The sequence below is a fragment of the Salvelinus fontinalis genome, chromosome 20 (assembly GCF_029448725.1).
Source record: "Salvelinus fontinalis isolate EN_2023a chromosome 20, ASM2944872v1, whole genome shotgun sequence".
NCBI classification, from domain to species: domain Eukaryota; kingdom Metazoa; phylum Chordata; class Actinopteri; order Salmoniformes; family Salmonidae; genus Salvelinus; species Salvelinus fontinalis.
In genome coordinates this window covers 29,861,162-29,877,077 of record NC_074684.1, presented here as the reverse complement: position 1 = coordinate 29,877,077, position 15,916 = coordinate 29,861,162, and the positions used below count along the sequence as shown (strand labels likewise).

General features: G+C 45.9%; 1 protein-coding gene across 2 annotated transcripts; it reads right to left on the bottom strand.

Moving 5' to 3' along the window:
- Window positions 1-410: 410 nt before the first annotated feature.
- Window positions 411-14,868, bottom strand: mideasa (mitotic deacetylase associated SANT domain protein a). 2 transcript variants are annotated; one of them, XM_055873155.1, is made up of 13 exons: window positions 14,525-14,868; window positions 11,953-13,824; window positions 9,660-9,887; window positions 8,502-8,850; window positions 7,579-7,648; window positions 7,193-7,338; window positions 6,687-6,790; window positions 6,413-6,488; window positions 6,058-6,146; window positions 5,755-5,898; window positions 4,032-4,151; window positions 3,453-3,628; window positions 411-2,985 (listed from the first exon to the last, which is right to left on the bottom strand). In XM_055873155.1, the coding sequence occupies exons 2-13, from the start codon at window positions 13,495-13,497 to the stop codon at window positions 2,736-2,738; spliced, it is 3,297 nt and encodes a 1,098-aa protein (XP_055729130.1). In that variant the 5' UTR covers window positions 13,498-13,824; window positions 14,525-14,868; the 3' UTR covers window positions 411-2,735. The 2 variants fall into 2 exon arrangements, with proteins under 2 accessions (XP_055729130.1, XP_055729131.1); XM_055873156.1 differs by having other exon boundaries at window positions 9,660-9,884; window positions 14,525-14,867.
- Between the last annotated feature and the right edge of the window lie 1,048 nt (window positions 14,869-15,916).

The window sequence follows — 15,916 nt, the reverse complement described above, 5'->3', positions numbered from 1 at the left end:
TTTGCTATGATTGATTTGTTATGTCTATAGTTTTGTGTAGTATGTTGTCCTACTAATCATATAGCATATGTATTGAAAATAAAGGCAAGTTTTTTTAAATGTAAATTGGGGGGAAAATATTGTCCATTGACGATATTGAAGCACTACTTCCCCCTACTGGTGGTTGTGTTAACAGCATACAGGAGTGCATTAACTTGGAAGCAGACGGAAGTAAACAACCTGAAAGAAGGAAGTACCATAAAGTAAGATAAAGGTCTTGATGAATAAAATCCGTTTGGCATGGACATAACATTAAGGGCTTCACCATTTTAAAGTAGTCAACTGGATGGGATTTCCCAGAGATGAAGATGTGAAGTGAGAGGATTTACTCAATCTGGCTGTGTGAGATAAGTACTTTTTTTGTATAGAGGTACAGTATATTACTTTTTAATAAACATTTTTATACACAAAACACACACATACAATATTAAAGGTCCCTTACTTTGTAGTTTAAAATGTGCAATTCAACCTTAGAGTTTGCTGACAATTCTTAAAATTGTCCCCACAATATTTTCCTTTAAAAAAGTAAAGAAGAATTCATACAATGTGATATCTACATTAGCCCCAATTTTAGAACACATATGGATATTATAAAAGTGAAGTCTCTTTGATCATGATTTAGTAAGCAAAAACAGGTATCCACAGAGTATAGCTAGTTTGTTTAAACGGCCGCTGCGTACAAACTATTAAGAACAACCATTAGACCTAAATAGTCCACACAGAGAAATAGCAATATAGATATTCCAATATAGATATTCCAATAATAGCAAAATAGATATTCCAATATAGATATTCAATTAAAGTGATATAAAAGAAGTGAGATTGGCAAAAGCAGTAGAATATAATACAGTGCATTTACAAATCCTTTCACATTTCCTTGTGAAAAATAAACACAAAAAAAATTGAAATATGTGGAGTGCGAAAAGCAATTAAAAGCAAGATAAGTTGTGGCACTGATGTGAGAGAAAGTGGACATTGCAGGTCGCACCGGGCATTTATGAAGTTTGCTATATCATATGCAGTCCCTTCAGAAAGTATTTACACCCCTTGACTTTTTCCACATTTTGTTGTATTACAGCCTGAATTTAAAATGGAAAACATTTTGATTTTGTGTCACTGGCCTATACACACATACAATGCCTCATAATGTCAAAGTGGACTTATGTTTTAAGAAATTTTCACAAATAATTAAAGCTGAAATGTCTTAAGTCAATAACTATTCAACCCCTTTGTTATGGCAAGCCTGAATAAGTTCAGGAATAAAAATGTGCTTAACAAGTCACATAATAAGTTGTATGGACTCTGTGTGCAATAAGGGTTAAACATGATTTTTGAATGACAACCTCATCTCTGTACCCCACGCATACATTTATCTGTAAGGTCCCTCAGTGAAGCAGTGAATTTCAAACTCAGATTGAACAACAAAGACCAGGGAGGTTTTTCTAATGCAAAGAAGGGCACCTATTGGTAGATGGTTAAAAATGTAAATAAATGTAGACATTGAACATCCCTTTGAGCAAGTTATTGATGACAATTTGGATGTTGTATCAATACACCCAGTCACTACAAAGACACCTTCCTAATTCAGTAGGCGGAGAGGAAGGAAACTGATCAGGTATTTCACCATGAGGCCAATGGTGATTTTAAAACAGTTACAGAGTTTAATGGCTGTGTTAGGAGAAAACTGAGGATGGATCAACAACATTGTAGTAACTCCAAAATACTAACCTAAATGACAGAGTGAAAATAAGCAAGCCTGTACAGAATAAAAATATTCCAAAAACATGCATCCTTTTTGCAATAAGGCACTAAAGTAAAACTGCAAAACATGTGGCAAAGAAATTAACTTTGTACTGAATACAAAGCATTGTTTGGAGCAAATCCAACAACACATCACTAAGTACCACTTCATATTTTCAAGCATGGTGGTGGCTGCATCATTCATGTTATGGATAAACTTATCACTAGGGATTCATTTTTATTTTTAGGATTACAATAAACAGAATAGAGCTAAGCACAGGCAAAATCCTAGAGAGAAAGGCTGGACAATAACCTGTTGCTGACCAAGACGACATTGAATGTTCCTGAGTGGCCTAGTTACTGTTTTGACTTAAATCGTCTTGAAAATCTATGGCAAGACCTGAAAATGGCTGTCTAGTAATGAGCAACAACCAACTTGACAGAGCTCGAAGAATTTTTAAAAGAATGTGCAAATATTGTACAATCCAGGTGTGCAAAGCTCTAAGAAATTTACCCAGAAAGACTCACAGCTGTAATCACTGCCAAAGGTAATTCTAACTTGTATTGACTCAGAACTAAAAATACTTATGTAAGTGAGATATTTCATTTTCAACACATTTAAAAACATGTTTTCACTTAGTTATTATGGGGTATTATGTGTAGATGGGTGAGAAAAATAAATGTAATCCATTTTGAATTCAGGTTGTAACACAACAAAATGTGGAATAAGACAAGGGGTATAAATACTTTCTGAAGGCTCTGTAAATGTGGTTCCTTAGACTCTAAACACCTCCCTGGGTGTTGTAAGATCTGATCGTCTGTGCAGCACATCTGTAACGATGACCTGGAACACCTCCATACTCAATCTCATTGTTTCAGGTACAAAGATTATTTGTACTCGTTTGTTTTTCCGGGAGTAGGATATGTCTTTCATTCAGTCTCATTCCTCCCCTCTCTCACTGCCAGTCCTGGTCCTTTTCATCTTCTGTCTCTGAAGGCACACCCTCATCACTGACCTCATCCTGTTCTCCTGATCCATTCCCACCCCCGTTCCCATTCTGCATAACCTCTGCTGCCTCCCTGGCCCGTGCCTCCGCCTCAAACGCCCGCTCCTCCTCCTCTTTGAGTTTGAGTGCGGCTTCCTTCTTCTCCCGCTCAGCGTGGCTCTTCATGTGGGCGCTGCGGCTTTTCACCTTGTAGAACACCCTGGAGGTCAAAGGTCAAATAGATACATGGACAATTGAACCCAGAGAGCTATATAGAGAGAGAGACCTATGGCTTTGATGGAACCTACAGCCACACAGGTGACGTTCCAGGTCACCTATTTTTGCAGTTGTGCATCTCAGAAGATTGCTAAAGCAGATCAATGTGGTTACTGAGACGTAAACTCTTCTCCAGGTGTAAGATCTAATTACCTGTGCAGCGCGACTGCAACTAAGACAACCTGAAACGCCACCAATGGCTATTGTCTTCATTGTTGCCACACTGGTCTGAGATATCTCCAGCGAACACTGGTCTCTAAGAGAGATGCCTGGTTTATAATACGCTTGGTCAATCCCTGTCTTTCACCGTTTTCTTTCACTCAATTAAAAATTGGCGGGGAAAAGTATTAATGTGTGTCTTTTTGCAGATCATCTAAACATAATCTTAAAGGGACACACACACACACTGACCTGCTACACTTCTTGCAGGGGAACACGCCCTCTGGGTCACCGGGGGGCTTTGGGGGCGCTCTGCTCTTCTTCCCCGCCTCGGGTCGAGGTTTTCTGGCTGCAGAGGGAGGGGTTGGATGGGGAGGACCAACCTTGTGTACAGCAGCCTGGTCCCTGTGCCCTAGCACTACTCCTGTCTGGTGGGCCAAACATTACATCATTGTTTTTGTCTATTATACCAAATCAAAATCAAATCGATCATATACGCGTGTTTAGCAGATGTTATTGCGGGTGTAGCGAAATACTTGTAAAAAAATAAATAAAATAAAAAACATTAAAAAAAAATACTGGAAAGTTTCCTTAGAGCTAGAAGCACGGCAGCCCTCTGTTGGCGCCATTTTTTCCAGAAAGTACCAGTGTTGTACTGTCCTGTTGGTGAATCAGTCTGTTAAACCAGTGTTGTACTGTCCTGTTAGTGAATAATTGGTCAAAGGACATATGATAGCAAGTATAAATAGATATGGGATAGATTTAAACATGGCACAATGAGGTTTAAAAATAATTTTAAAAATGTAACTTCAAGTGAAAATGAGCACTTACATTGTCGTGAGCCTGTAGTGTCTGAGAAACCCTGGACTGGTTGCCATCTTGACCCCTGTCACATGACCCTTCCCACTTCCTGTCAACTTCTTCCTGACTTGGTTTTGATCCCTGAGAGTTCTGTGAAAAAGAGACAAATAACACAATAAATGGTCATCTGAATAAAATGTTATTTTGTAATGTAATGTTAATATATCATTTTACGTACTCATGAACGACTTGTTTTATAATAAACTCAACAAAAAAAGAAACGTTCCCTTTTCAGGACCCTGTCTTTCAAGGATAATTCGTAAAAATCCAAATAACTTCACAGAGCTTCATTGTAAAGGGTTTAAACAGTTTCCCATAATTAATGAACATGCACCTGTGGAACGGTCGATAAGACACAAACAGCTTTCAGACGGTAGGCAATTAAGGTCACAGTTATGAAAACTTAGGACACTAAAGAGGCCTTTCTACTGACTCTGAAAAACACCAAAAGAAAGATGCCCAGGGTCCCTGCTCATCTGCGTGAATGTGCCATTGGCATGCTGCAAGGAGGCATGAGGACTGCAGATGTGGCCAGGGCAATAAATTGTAATGTCCGTACTGTGAGACGCCTAAGACAGCACTACAGGGAGACAGGACGGACAGCTGATCATCCTCGCAGTGGCAGACCACGTGTGACAACACCTGCACAGGATAGGTACATCCGAACATCACACCTGCGGGACAGGTACGGGATGGCAACAACAACTGCCCGAGTTACACCAGGAACGCACAATCCCTCCATCAGTGCTCAGACTGTCCGCAATAGGCTAAGAGAGGCTGGACTGAGGGCTTGTAGGCCTGTTGTAAGGCAGGTCATCACCAGACATCACCCGCAATAACGTCCCCTAAGGGCACAAACCCACCGCTGCTGGACCAGACAGGACTGGCAAAAAGTGCTCTTCACTGATGAGTTACGGTTTTGTCTCACCAGGGGTGATGGTCGGATTCGGGTTTATCGTCGAAGGAATGAGTTACACCGAGGCCTGTACTCTGGAGCGGGATTAATTTGGAGGTGGAGGGTCCGTCATGGTCTGGGGCGGTGTGTCACAGCATCATCGGACTGAGCTTGTTGCCATTGCAGGGAATCTCAACACTGTGTGTTACAGGGAAGACATCCTCCTCCCTCATGTGGTACCCTTCCTGCAGGCTCATCCTGACATGACCGTCCAGCATGACAATGCCACCAGCCACACTGCTTGTTCTGTGCAGTTCTCCTGCAAGAAAGGAATGTCAGTGTTCTGCCATGGCCAGCAAAGAGCCCGGATCTCAATCCATTGAGAACATCTGGGACCTGTTGGATCGGAGGGTGAGGGCTAGGGCCAATCCCCCCAGAAATGTCCGCAAACTTGCAGGTGCCTTGGTGAAACAGTGGGTAACATCTTACAGCAAGAACGGGCAAATCTGGTGCAGTTCATGAGGAGGAGATGCACTGCAGTACTTAATGCAGCTGTTGGCCACACCAGATACTGACTGTTGATTTTGATTGACTCCCCTTTGTTCAGTGACACATTATTGCATTTCTGTTAGTCACATGTCTGTGGAACTTGTTCAGTTTATGTCTCAGTTGTTGAATCTTGTTATGTTCATACAAATATTTACACATGTTAAGTTTGCTGTAAATAAACTCAGTTGACAGTGAGAGGACGTTTCTTTTTTTGCTGAGTTTATTTGTTTTCAATAACTAAAGCCTTACCTTAACATCCACCACTGCCTCTGTGTGTCTATCTGCTGGGGACTCTGCAGGTCCGTAGGTAATGCTTCCCCTGCGACTGATCTTCACCTGTTTCTTATGCATGTAGTAAAACTCCACACATTGTGCCACTGTCTTTGTTTGCACCTATATACGGAAAGACAAAATACACAGCGACACAAATAGGCAATTATTAAAAGGTTATTCATTTCTTATAGTGTTCCCACTGTTTGCCCAGGTGGTACTGATTCATGCCATGTGGTGAAACCGTCATGATTGACATGGCCTGGTTAGAAGTGAGCGTACCAGTTTCTGCACCATGAAGAAGTCCTTCCTGTAGGTAGAGATGCCTTTATTGAAGAAGCGCTTCTCTGAGGGAGTCCAACTGTCTGATCCTGGGGGGGGATTATTCACCATTCTGTCAATGAGGCCTCACAGTGTGTGTGTGTGTGTGTGTGTGTGTGTGTGTGTGTGTGTGTATGTGTGTGTGTGTGTGTGTGTGTGTGTGTGTGAGTGTGTGTGTGTGTGTGTACCGGGTTGAGGGGTGTGTCATGTGTGTGAAATGTGGAAGTGAATGAATGGCACCACCCCCCTCCATTTCCCCTTTAACAAGCACATTTTTGAGAAAGAAGCAATTGAGGAAACAAAATGGCTTCCCCACCTGAGTAGTGATAGTCCGCCAGGTGGTGGCCATCAGAGAAAACGGGCTCCTTGAGCAACAGGAACGCCAGGGTCTCCTGGGGAGAGCAGCACAATTCATCACCGGGCCTATCTAGCGCACTATTTTGACCAGGGGCCATAAGGCTCTAGTAAAAATAAACACTATAAAAAGTTAATAGGGAGCCATTTATGAAACCTGGGAGAAACTAATTTGCCACAGAGGGGATTATCGTGGTATCACTGGGTTAAATCACTGGGTGAGTCACTCTACTCACAAGGACATTGCCCCCGCACTCATGCAGACAGTGGAGGGCCAGCTCCTGATTGGTGCCACCGCCGTACAGAGCGCTGGAGCAGGCCAAGCTCATCAGGTCATCCACTAGGGGGAGAGAGTGAGGCAATTTTGAGGTAGGAAGACAGGGACGGAGAGGAGGTGCAGGGACAGAAAGAGAGGGTGGGGGAGAAAAAGAGAGTGTGGGGGAGAGAAAGAGAGAGAGCAAGTAGAGAAAGACAAAAAAAGAGACCGAAAGCCAAACCCAGCCCAAGTTGTTCAAATGTGCGTACTTCGACTTCCATACAAAAACGTTTTCATGTCAGCTCTGTATGCCTCACACCAAAGAGCCATGCCGAGCTGAGCAGAGCCGAGCTGTACTGAGCTGGCCTGACTATGCATTCAACATAGTTTCTAGAACCACGCCAGTACAGTATGGTTCGGGTTGGCCCTATTCTGTGAAAACGGTATTAGATTACTATAGCTTTGAGTCAGAGGCAGTGTAATTACCGGTCTCCTGCTCTGCGTGGCGTAGCAGGGACGCCTTCATGGGGAGCCAGACCAGGTCAGCCTTGTGCTGGTCCCACTGGGTCAGCGAGCGGTCACACTGCAGCTCTGGTACCTCCGCCTGGTACTGTAGGCCAATGTTAATACGCCTGCGGGGTGGGGAGAGGGAGGGAGGGTCGGAGGGAGGTAGATGGTGGGGAGAACGAGGGAGACAGAGAGCGGGTGGAGCGAGAGAGATTGTGGGTTTGATTCCTGGGGCCACCCATATGTAAAATGCATGCATGACTGTAAGCCGCTATAGATAAAAGCGTCTGTTAAATGGCATATATAGTATAACTGCATCATAATGCATTACACCGGAGTTCAGTGTTACAGAGGTTTGTACTCACGGTTCAAAGCTGACAGGTGTGGCGTCAGTGATCAAAGGGAGGACTGGGGGTGTGATGTCTGTAGAGCTGGCTGTAGAACACAAATGAACACAGCACCTTTAGGACGCTACCATCTGGACAGAGGTATATAGAACAGAGAGACCATCTGGACAGAGGTATATAGAACAGAGAGACCATCTGGACAGAGGTATATAGAACAGAGATACCATCTGGACAGAGGTATATAGAACAGAGAGGACAGAGAGACCATCTGGACAGAGGTATATAGAACAGAGATACCATCTGGACAGAGGTATATAGAACAGAGAGGACAGAGAGACCATCTGGACAGAGGTATATAGAACAGAGAGGACAGAGAGACCATCTGGACAGAGGTATATAGAACAGAGAGGACAGAGAGACCATCTGGACAGAGGTAGAGAGACTATAGAACTTGATCTAATCTCAGAATGCAGGAAGTCATGGGGCCATTTAACTCTGGAGGACTGTGGGCAAGCGTTCCTAATGGCACCCTATTCCCTACATAGTGCACTGCTTTTGGCCAGGGTCCATAGGACTGGTCAAAAGTCATGCACTACATAGGGAATAGGGTGCCATTTGTGACGCATCCCGCACTTTAAGCGCTGGTTTTAATGTTCAATCGCGATTTCCCCATTGAAAATGCTTTTTTAGTCCAGGACTAGACTTAACTAGTGTCTGGGAAACCAGCCCTAACCAGCCCTGGACTACTGACAAGAGAAATGCATTGTGACAAGGATGCATGTAGTGCATAGGAAAAGAAAGGAACAGATTTTTATTTTACGTAATAACAATAGAGGTAAGGGACATCTAGGAGAGAGAGGAAAGAAAAAGAGAGAGACGGAGGGAGGGAAAGAGAGAGAACGATACAGCGAGACTCCTCGAGCTTCCGTGACAAGACTTACTGGATCGCAGAAGGCTGCGCGAGGCCGACTTGGGCGTGTTGGGTGGCGGCTGCAGGGTCTGGTTGCTGGCGGCGATGGAAGACAGGAAGGTGGAGAAGTAGAGACCAGATCCCTCGCGCACCGGCGACAGGATGGGCGGCGGGGTGTAGGGCGGCAGGGTGAAGTGGTGGTCAGGCAGGCGGATGGGCGACCGCAGGTGGCTCTGGTAGGGAGTGATGGCGGAGTAGACCGAGGGGGCGATGAACGTAGTCGGTTTGGGTGGAGGGATGAAGAGGGGCTCGGGACGAGGCCGCCATTTGTGCTTGGCTAATTTCCCATCGTCGTCCTGACCAGCATCGCCCTCCCCGTCCTGGTTGGGTGAGATGATTGTGAGGAGTTCAGTGATATTTCAGAGAATGACAAGGACAAATAGACAAACAACCAACTGCATTGGTTCAGTGGAAGGTGGGAGGGAGATTATGACTTGTGTGGGGAAGTCACCGGCGGGATTAATGAAGTTGCTAAATAATAACATTGTGAAACCACATTGAATGTTTTTGGCCTCTACTTCAAAGTGGCTCCATTGAGTCCTATTTTTTATTTGATTTATTTCACCTTTATTTAACAAGGTAGGCCAGTGGAGAACAAGTTCTCATTTACAACTGCGACCTGGCCAAGATAAAGCAAAGCAGTGCGACAAAAACAACAACACAGAGTTACACATGAGATAAACAAACGTACAGTCAATAGCACTATTGAAGGATAGCGCATGACAACCCAACCCATTGTGGAGTTAAGGCCTAATTTCTACATACTAGAACATGTCCCCCCAGCAGGTCATCATATCTGGGTTCAAATAGTATTCTTTTTTTTCCCATATACTATAACTGTGCTTGATCGAGCTTGCCTGGCTGGCACAACAGAACAAACAGAATAGTCTAAAAAGGGCAAACCCCCACCCACCTGGAACTCCAGGCAGGCTCAAACAAACACTCAAAGTATGTGAAAGAAAGCAAATACTATTTGAACCCTAGATTGTGTTCATTAGGCACCAAAACAGAAGAAAACAGTGAGGAACTATGTGGACTTGTTCAACAAGGAACACTAAAATGCTAAAAAACATTTCTACTACACCTTGCCTAATGAATACAACCAAGGTCTGCATGCCACAGGACCTACCGGGCTGAAGCTCTCCGAGAGGGAGTTCCTCAGTGAGCGGCGGCTTGCTACAATGACTGAGGGCTTGTGTTGGGGCTGGGGCGGGAGCAGGGCATGCTGGCCCGGGGGGCGCCCGTGAGGCCAGGTGCCAGGAAGGGCTGTCTGACCCTGGCACACTGGCACGGACACGGGGATAACCAGGGGCACCATACCAGCTTGTCTGCCCATAAGACCCTCCTCCTGCTGCTGCTAGAGAAAAAGAGGGGGGGTAGAGGGGAATAACAGATATAGAAATAAGTAGAGAAAGGAGATAATATAGATAGTATAGATATTATATAGATAATATATATATAATATAGACAATATGTAAGGGAGTAGAATAGAAAGTGAAAGTAAATATGGCAAATAGTAAACTTTCCATTCTACATGCTTGACAAATGAAATGAAACCCCCGCAGCAATTGTTCTTCTCAGACTGTAGGTATGCATGTCACAGACAATTTATGGACATTGCTTAAAGGCAGTCTTCAGTGTTGCAAGATCCTGTTTCACAAATAGAATCAAGAAAGCACCGCACGCGTCGTATGAACAACCAGTTACTTATAAGCAGCAAATAGTTACTGTCAGCTTACAAAACGTATTGAAAGTCCGGAACTAGTGAAAATACACAACATTAGCAACTACATTCAAGCCAGGCCAGAGAAATACTTTTGAAATCTAATTCAAATGACTCCAGTAAATGCCTCAAATCTCAATTCTGCACCATTGAAGTACACCCCACCCCACACGGCCAACTCAGCAGTTGGGCTTGTTCTTCAGAAATATTAAAAAATATATTAAACAAGAAGCTCAACCTTGGGATTGTGAATAACAGTGGTAGGACTGTTTTCTTAAGGCACCTGGTTGGGGAGAGTGTGGAGGAGTGGGAGTGTGCAGGCTGTGGCTCCAGGCCACAGCCCCTCCCTGGCTCAGCTGAATGGCTGGGAGGGAGAGTCCGGAGCGACTCCAGGCTGTAGCCACGGCCCCTCCCTGGCTCAGCTGAATGGCTGGGAGGGAGAGTCCGGAGCGACTCCAGGCTGCAGCCGCGGCCCCTCCCTGGCTCAGCTGAATGGCTGGGAGGGAGAGTCCGGAGCGACTCCAGGCTGCAGCCGCGGCCCCTCCCTGGCTCAGCTGAATGGCTGGGGAGGAAGAGCCCTGAGGAATGTAGAGGTGTGCAGACATGTATCTGCTTCAACAGTCTGCACCCAGCACACAGTTTCTCTCTCTGCAGTCTGCACCCAGTCTCCCCCCCTGCAGCCTGCGCCCAGCACAGTCTCCCCCCCTGCAGCCTGCGCCCAGCACAGTCTCCCCCCCTGCAGCCTGCGCCCAGCACAGTCTCCCCCCCTGCAGCCTGCGCCCAGCACAGTCTCCCCCCCTGCAGCCTGCGCCCAGCACAGTCTCTCTCTCTCTCCCCCTCTCTGACGATTTATTCAATAATCAACATGTTTTGCCTTTAAAAAACAAGTCCTGAAAAAATGCAGCTGCTTTAGTGGGTGTGCCTAAGGGAAACGTCAACATCATAAATTCCTGACAGCAAGGCTAGGAATCACTCTTTTCTCACAGAAGTACAGCATAAGGGGAAGTCCTGCATAGAAACCATGATGTTCCTCTTGGAAGAGGAACAGAGTGTTGTAGTGGTCACAGTGGAAGCAAAGTAGGGGAAAGACACGATCAGTTTTCCTGTCATCCGAGGAACTCATCTAAATTCAATAGTCAGGCTGCTGTGTGTGATAATTCAGCACTTGCAGAAAGATGAAATTAGGAATATATGTATAATTATTTAACTGCGTGTACTGTACAAGTGAGCGAAAATATCAGTAGAAGTATTGTGGTCTGTTAATTTACTCCAATCAGGGGAGGGGTGGTAGGATTCAGGAGTCACATTATTACTACCTTCAGGAAATACACGGGGTATTTAATCAACATCCTTATTTCCCTGGCCCATTGTGTAGGCCTTCGCGTACAGCGACAATTTTGAACACTTGCTGTTCAGAGGTCTATGTGAATGATTGTTTTTTGTGTGTTTCTTTAAAGGAGTCTGGCAGACCCACACCTTTTGTATTTTGTGTTTATTGGAACGATGATAGAGAGGAAAGTTGATAGGAGGACAGTGCTAGAGCAGTGGGTCAGAATCAAACCAATGCTTGCAGCGGTACACAGTACATGTGATCCAGACGCAGGGGCTTAGACCGCTGGACTAACCTAGGCCACTATGTGAGTTGAACGTGGAACAGGTTTTAGGCCTGGTTGAACTAAACAAAAGAGTGTAAACAAACCTTGGCCATCTTGGAGGAGGGCAGTGATTCCCTCTCGGAAGCCTTCTGGGCCAGAGTCTCCAAGTTGATCTCTTTCGACGCCCTCCTCCTCCGGCGGGTACTCTGGATAACCCCCCCAGTCGGCCCCTGTCTCCCCCCCCCTTCTCGTCTGGCTACCACACCGTTCTGGGGTACCTCTCTGAAGGTCTGGTTCCAGGGGGATAGTGAGGGAGGGTCCACGAGTGGTGATAGCCCGTCTCTGGAGAGGCGGCGGGAGCGACGGGGGGCAGCCGGAGATGCGTCTGAGGAGGGTGACATGGGGTCCGATGTGAGATTTGGGGGGCAGGGGTCGGAGGGTGTGCTTGATGGGTCAGTGGACGGGGTCTCTACATCCGGTGTATGTCCCAGTCCCTGAGTTTCCACAGACAGAGGCATGTCCTTCTGAGGGGTTGAGGGGCTAGCTCTAGATGGACAGTTGTCAGGGGGCTGGTTATAACTCAGGATGTGTTGGTTTGGCTGCGGCTTTTGCTGAGACTTCGGCTGCAGTATTTCCTGCGGTGGTAAACTGTGTGGCGGTTGAAGCTGCTGCATTTGTTGCCGTTGCTCCTGTTGTATTTGCTGCTTGTGATACTGCTGATTCAGCTGCAGTTGGATCTGATGCTGTTGCATTTGGTGCTGGAGCTGTTGCTGCAACTGGTGCTGCTGTTGTTGTTGTTGATGATGATGCTGCTGATGTAACTGTTGTTGTTGCTGCTTCTGCTGTTGTTGTTGCTGCTGTTGCATCTGAAGCTGCATCAGTTGGTGTTGTTGTTGGGTTTTTGGCTGCTCGTTGTAGCTCAGGTTGGGGATGGCCTTGGTGCCCCCCTGGAACACCGGGTAGTACCCAGACGGAAGGTGCTGTTTGGTGGGTCCGAACGCCAGCTGGATCAAGGACCCTGGTTGCATGGTGGGGTGAGAGGAGGGGGCATGGGGGGGCTGAGCCTGGAGATCTACACCTGTATGGCCCTGCTGGAAGGCCTGGAGCTGGGCTTGACGCATGGCGGCTGCCGCAGCTTGCTGCCCCCACTCTAAGCCCCTCGCCTGGGCTTGAGCTTGGGTTGCCTCCCTGTAAACCTCCATGGAACCTGGAGCCTGTTTCTCTGCTGGCCCCATCTGCAGAGCAGCTCCTCCATCGTGGCTCCCCTTGGGGAAGGCCATCTGAACCCTAACGTTGTTCAAGCCGTCCATATACAGGCTAAAGTTCTGCCCCCATGAATTGGTTGGCAGGGGTCCAGAAGCATCCTGAGACCAGCCAGCAGCTTGGATGTGGTCCTGGTGCATCCATTTGACAGAGGCAGTCTGCTGATAGTGTGCACGACTTTGGGGCCCCTTCTCTGGGTTGAAGACCCCAGAGCCGTGGCCTCCAGGCTCCCCTACCCTGTGAGCAGACTCCAGAGCCGGGGGGCCCATACCGCCATAGAAGACATCCCCCGCGTGCTGCACTGTGGGCTCCTTCATGGCAGCTGCAGCCCGATGTTTGCTCCCACTCTTATCAGGGGTCACTTTCTGCTGGGGAGGATGACTCATACTATAATCATCAAGCTAAAAAAAAAAAAAACTCAAACAGCGGGGGAAAAAGTTGAGGTCCTTTATATATATCCCCAGTCACTTGAGTAAAAAACAAGGACGAGGCCAAGTGTTTCTGCCTAGACTGCCTCGGTCTGGGACCGTTGTGTCCTGCTTTGTTTAACGGCGAGAACAGAGGAACTCGGGAGGAAACATAAGTCCGACAGGAAAGAGTAGAGGGTGGAGAACACACACCTCCTCCCTCAAGTCAGATCTGAAGAAGTTTGCTGCTGTTAGGGGTCACGGCGGCCCTGGATCCCCAGGTGTACTTCATTCATGTGTGGGGCCCTGAAACATAGAGGATGAGGGAAATGACTGGTAAAATATGTGTGAAGTAAGTTTTCAACAAGCATGTGTGCAGGACAGGCCTGTTTGCTTGGCTCAGAGGAAAGAACTAGGCTAATTATATTTAAAGTAAAATACGTTCAGAGAGCATGCACTGTACAAGTACTGTGGAAGCAAAGTATTAATAACGCTGAAATACTTCCAAATCCAATTAATATAATGACATCACAGGCACAAAAGTAGTCGTGTCGGCCCATTATTTACAGACCATAGATGTTGGTTTCGACTGTGATAGTAGCAGGCAGCGACAGTTTGAGGCGTGGACTGTACAGAACTGCCATTTGACACAACGAGAAATACAGGAAGCGAGAGAAAACAAGTAGAGTCGCTTTCCACCCCCCTCTCGGAGACCCCAGTCCCAGCCAATTGGATGCAAATTTTAGGCAACCTTTTGTGTTGTAGTAAAGTATTATGTTGCCACACTGTTGCCTTCGCAAATTACATACAGTAACAACCTGCGCAATAAATATGGCCAGGCCACTAAAATCACATCTTGTCTTCATTAAAGTCAAACTAAACCTACAAAACACGAAGTGCATACTCCCATGGGATTGTGTTTACAATTGCAACTTCTCCATGTTTTGCGATCATGTTGATCGACAACACACGTGATATACCATTAATTAAATGAATTTACACTTACTGTTTCAATATCATTTTATGTATATGACAGCGAGTTCTACGGAGCCAATTTCCTCTGGGCCAAAGTCGAATGCATGCAGCTCCATTACGGGATCGTGCGCAACAGATAACATATACTTCGAGTTCGACAACTTTTCTTCAGGCCATAGAGTAAACAACTTGCATCGAAACCATTCAAACACGGGATTTGGGATGTTTGTTGGTCAATCACAAATCCAGGTAAGTACAGTGTCTACAATGTTGCACACTGTGAAATAATAACACACTTTCAGGAAAACATGTCCAGCAACTTTCTCCCCGCATCGAGTGTGTACGTACATAAACCACTGATCCCGTTGGGTATGATCAAAATGTCACGTACATTTGGTTATTTGCGTATTTTTCATAGATCTGTCTGTGAAATGCATTGGCTCTATTGCATTCACTGATACGATCAGACTACACATAGCATTTATAAATCTGTGAAGCTGCGCCAACGCATTAAAGTTCTGAGCTCGTGAATGCTCCGCCTCACTCTTCAACCGCTCAACTGACGTCTGCTATCCAATCCGATTGTCTGACCACGCCTATATCCATATCCTTATAAGGTTGTCCCACTGCTTGTGGCATCATCCAGTAAATTGCAGCACACTCTGGCAATGAGGGGATTCGATTAATCTGGCCTGGGCGCCATGGTAGGCGTGTTTTGCACAGGTCGAAAGTTGATTTTGCATTCGTTATGAAACCGTCTGATTCCCGGGCGTGAGCCAGGTGCCCCGTTCAAAGCCGGCTCCAAACAAAAGTTACATAATTAAGTAATAAGTAGAATTCTGTATTTTCACATGCAAACGTGATTGAGTTTGATATATGCCGTCCCAATGAAAACTAGTTAAAACATTCTAACATATATTTTATGGGAAATAGATGTATGTTTCTGTATGATGCTCCAAGCTGCCTTGTTGACAACATGTCCGAGCGGCGCAGAATACTGTTATATTTGAGATGTGTGCTCCTCCCTCACCGCTTTTGCCGATCACGTCATGGGCCATGGACCGGTACCCCGCAGTTCAGCATAATCGATTCTACCCAGTGCTTCCCTTCAAGGGGGCTCAAGTTGAAGGGTGCATGCACGGCCAAATCCATAAGTGTCTCATTTAGGTAGTACACTAGGCAAATGTCATATTTATTTAACTAGGCAAGTCAAACACATAAGCCCCCGGAGTGCATTTAACTTCTCTCTCTCTTTGAAAGCATCACTGCTCAGTCAATAATATATTCTTATTTACAATGACAGCCTAGGAACAGTGGGCTAACTGGCATGTTCAGGAGCAGAACGACAGATTTTTACCTTGTCAGCTCTGGGATTCGATATAGCAACCTTTCTGTTACTGGCCCAACGCTCTAACCACTAGGT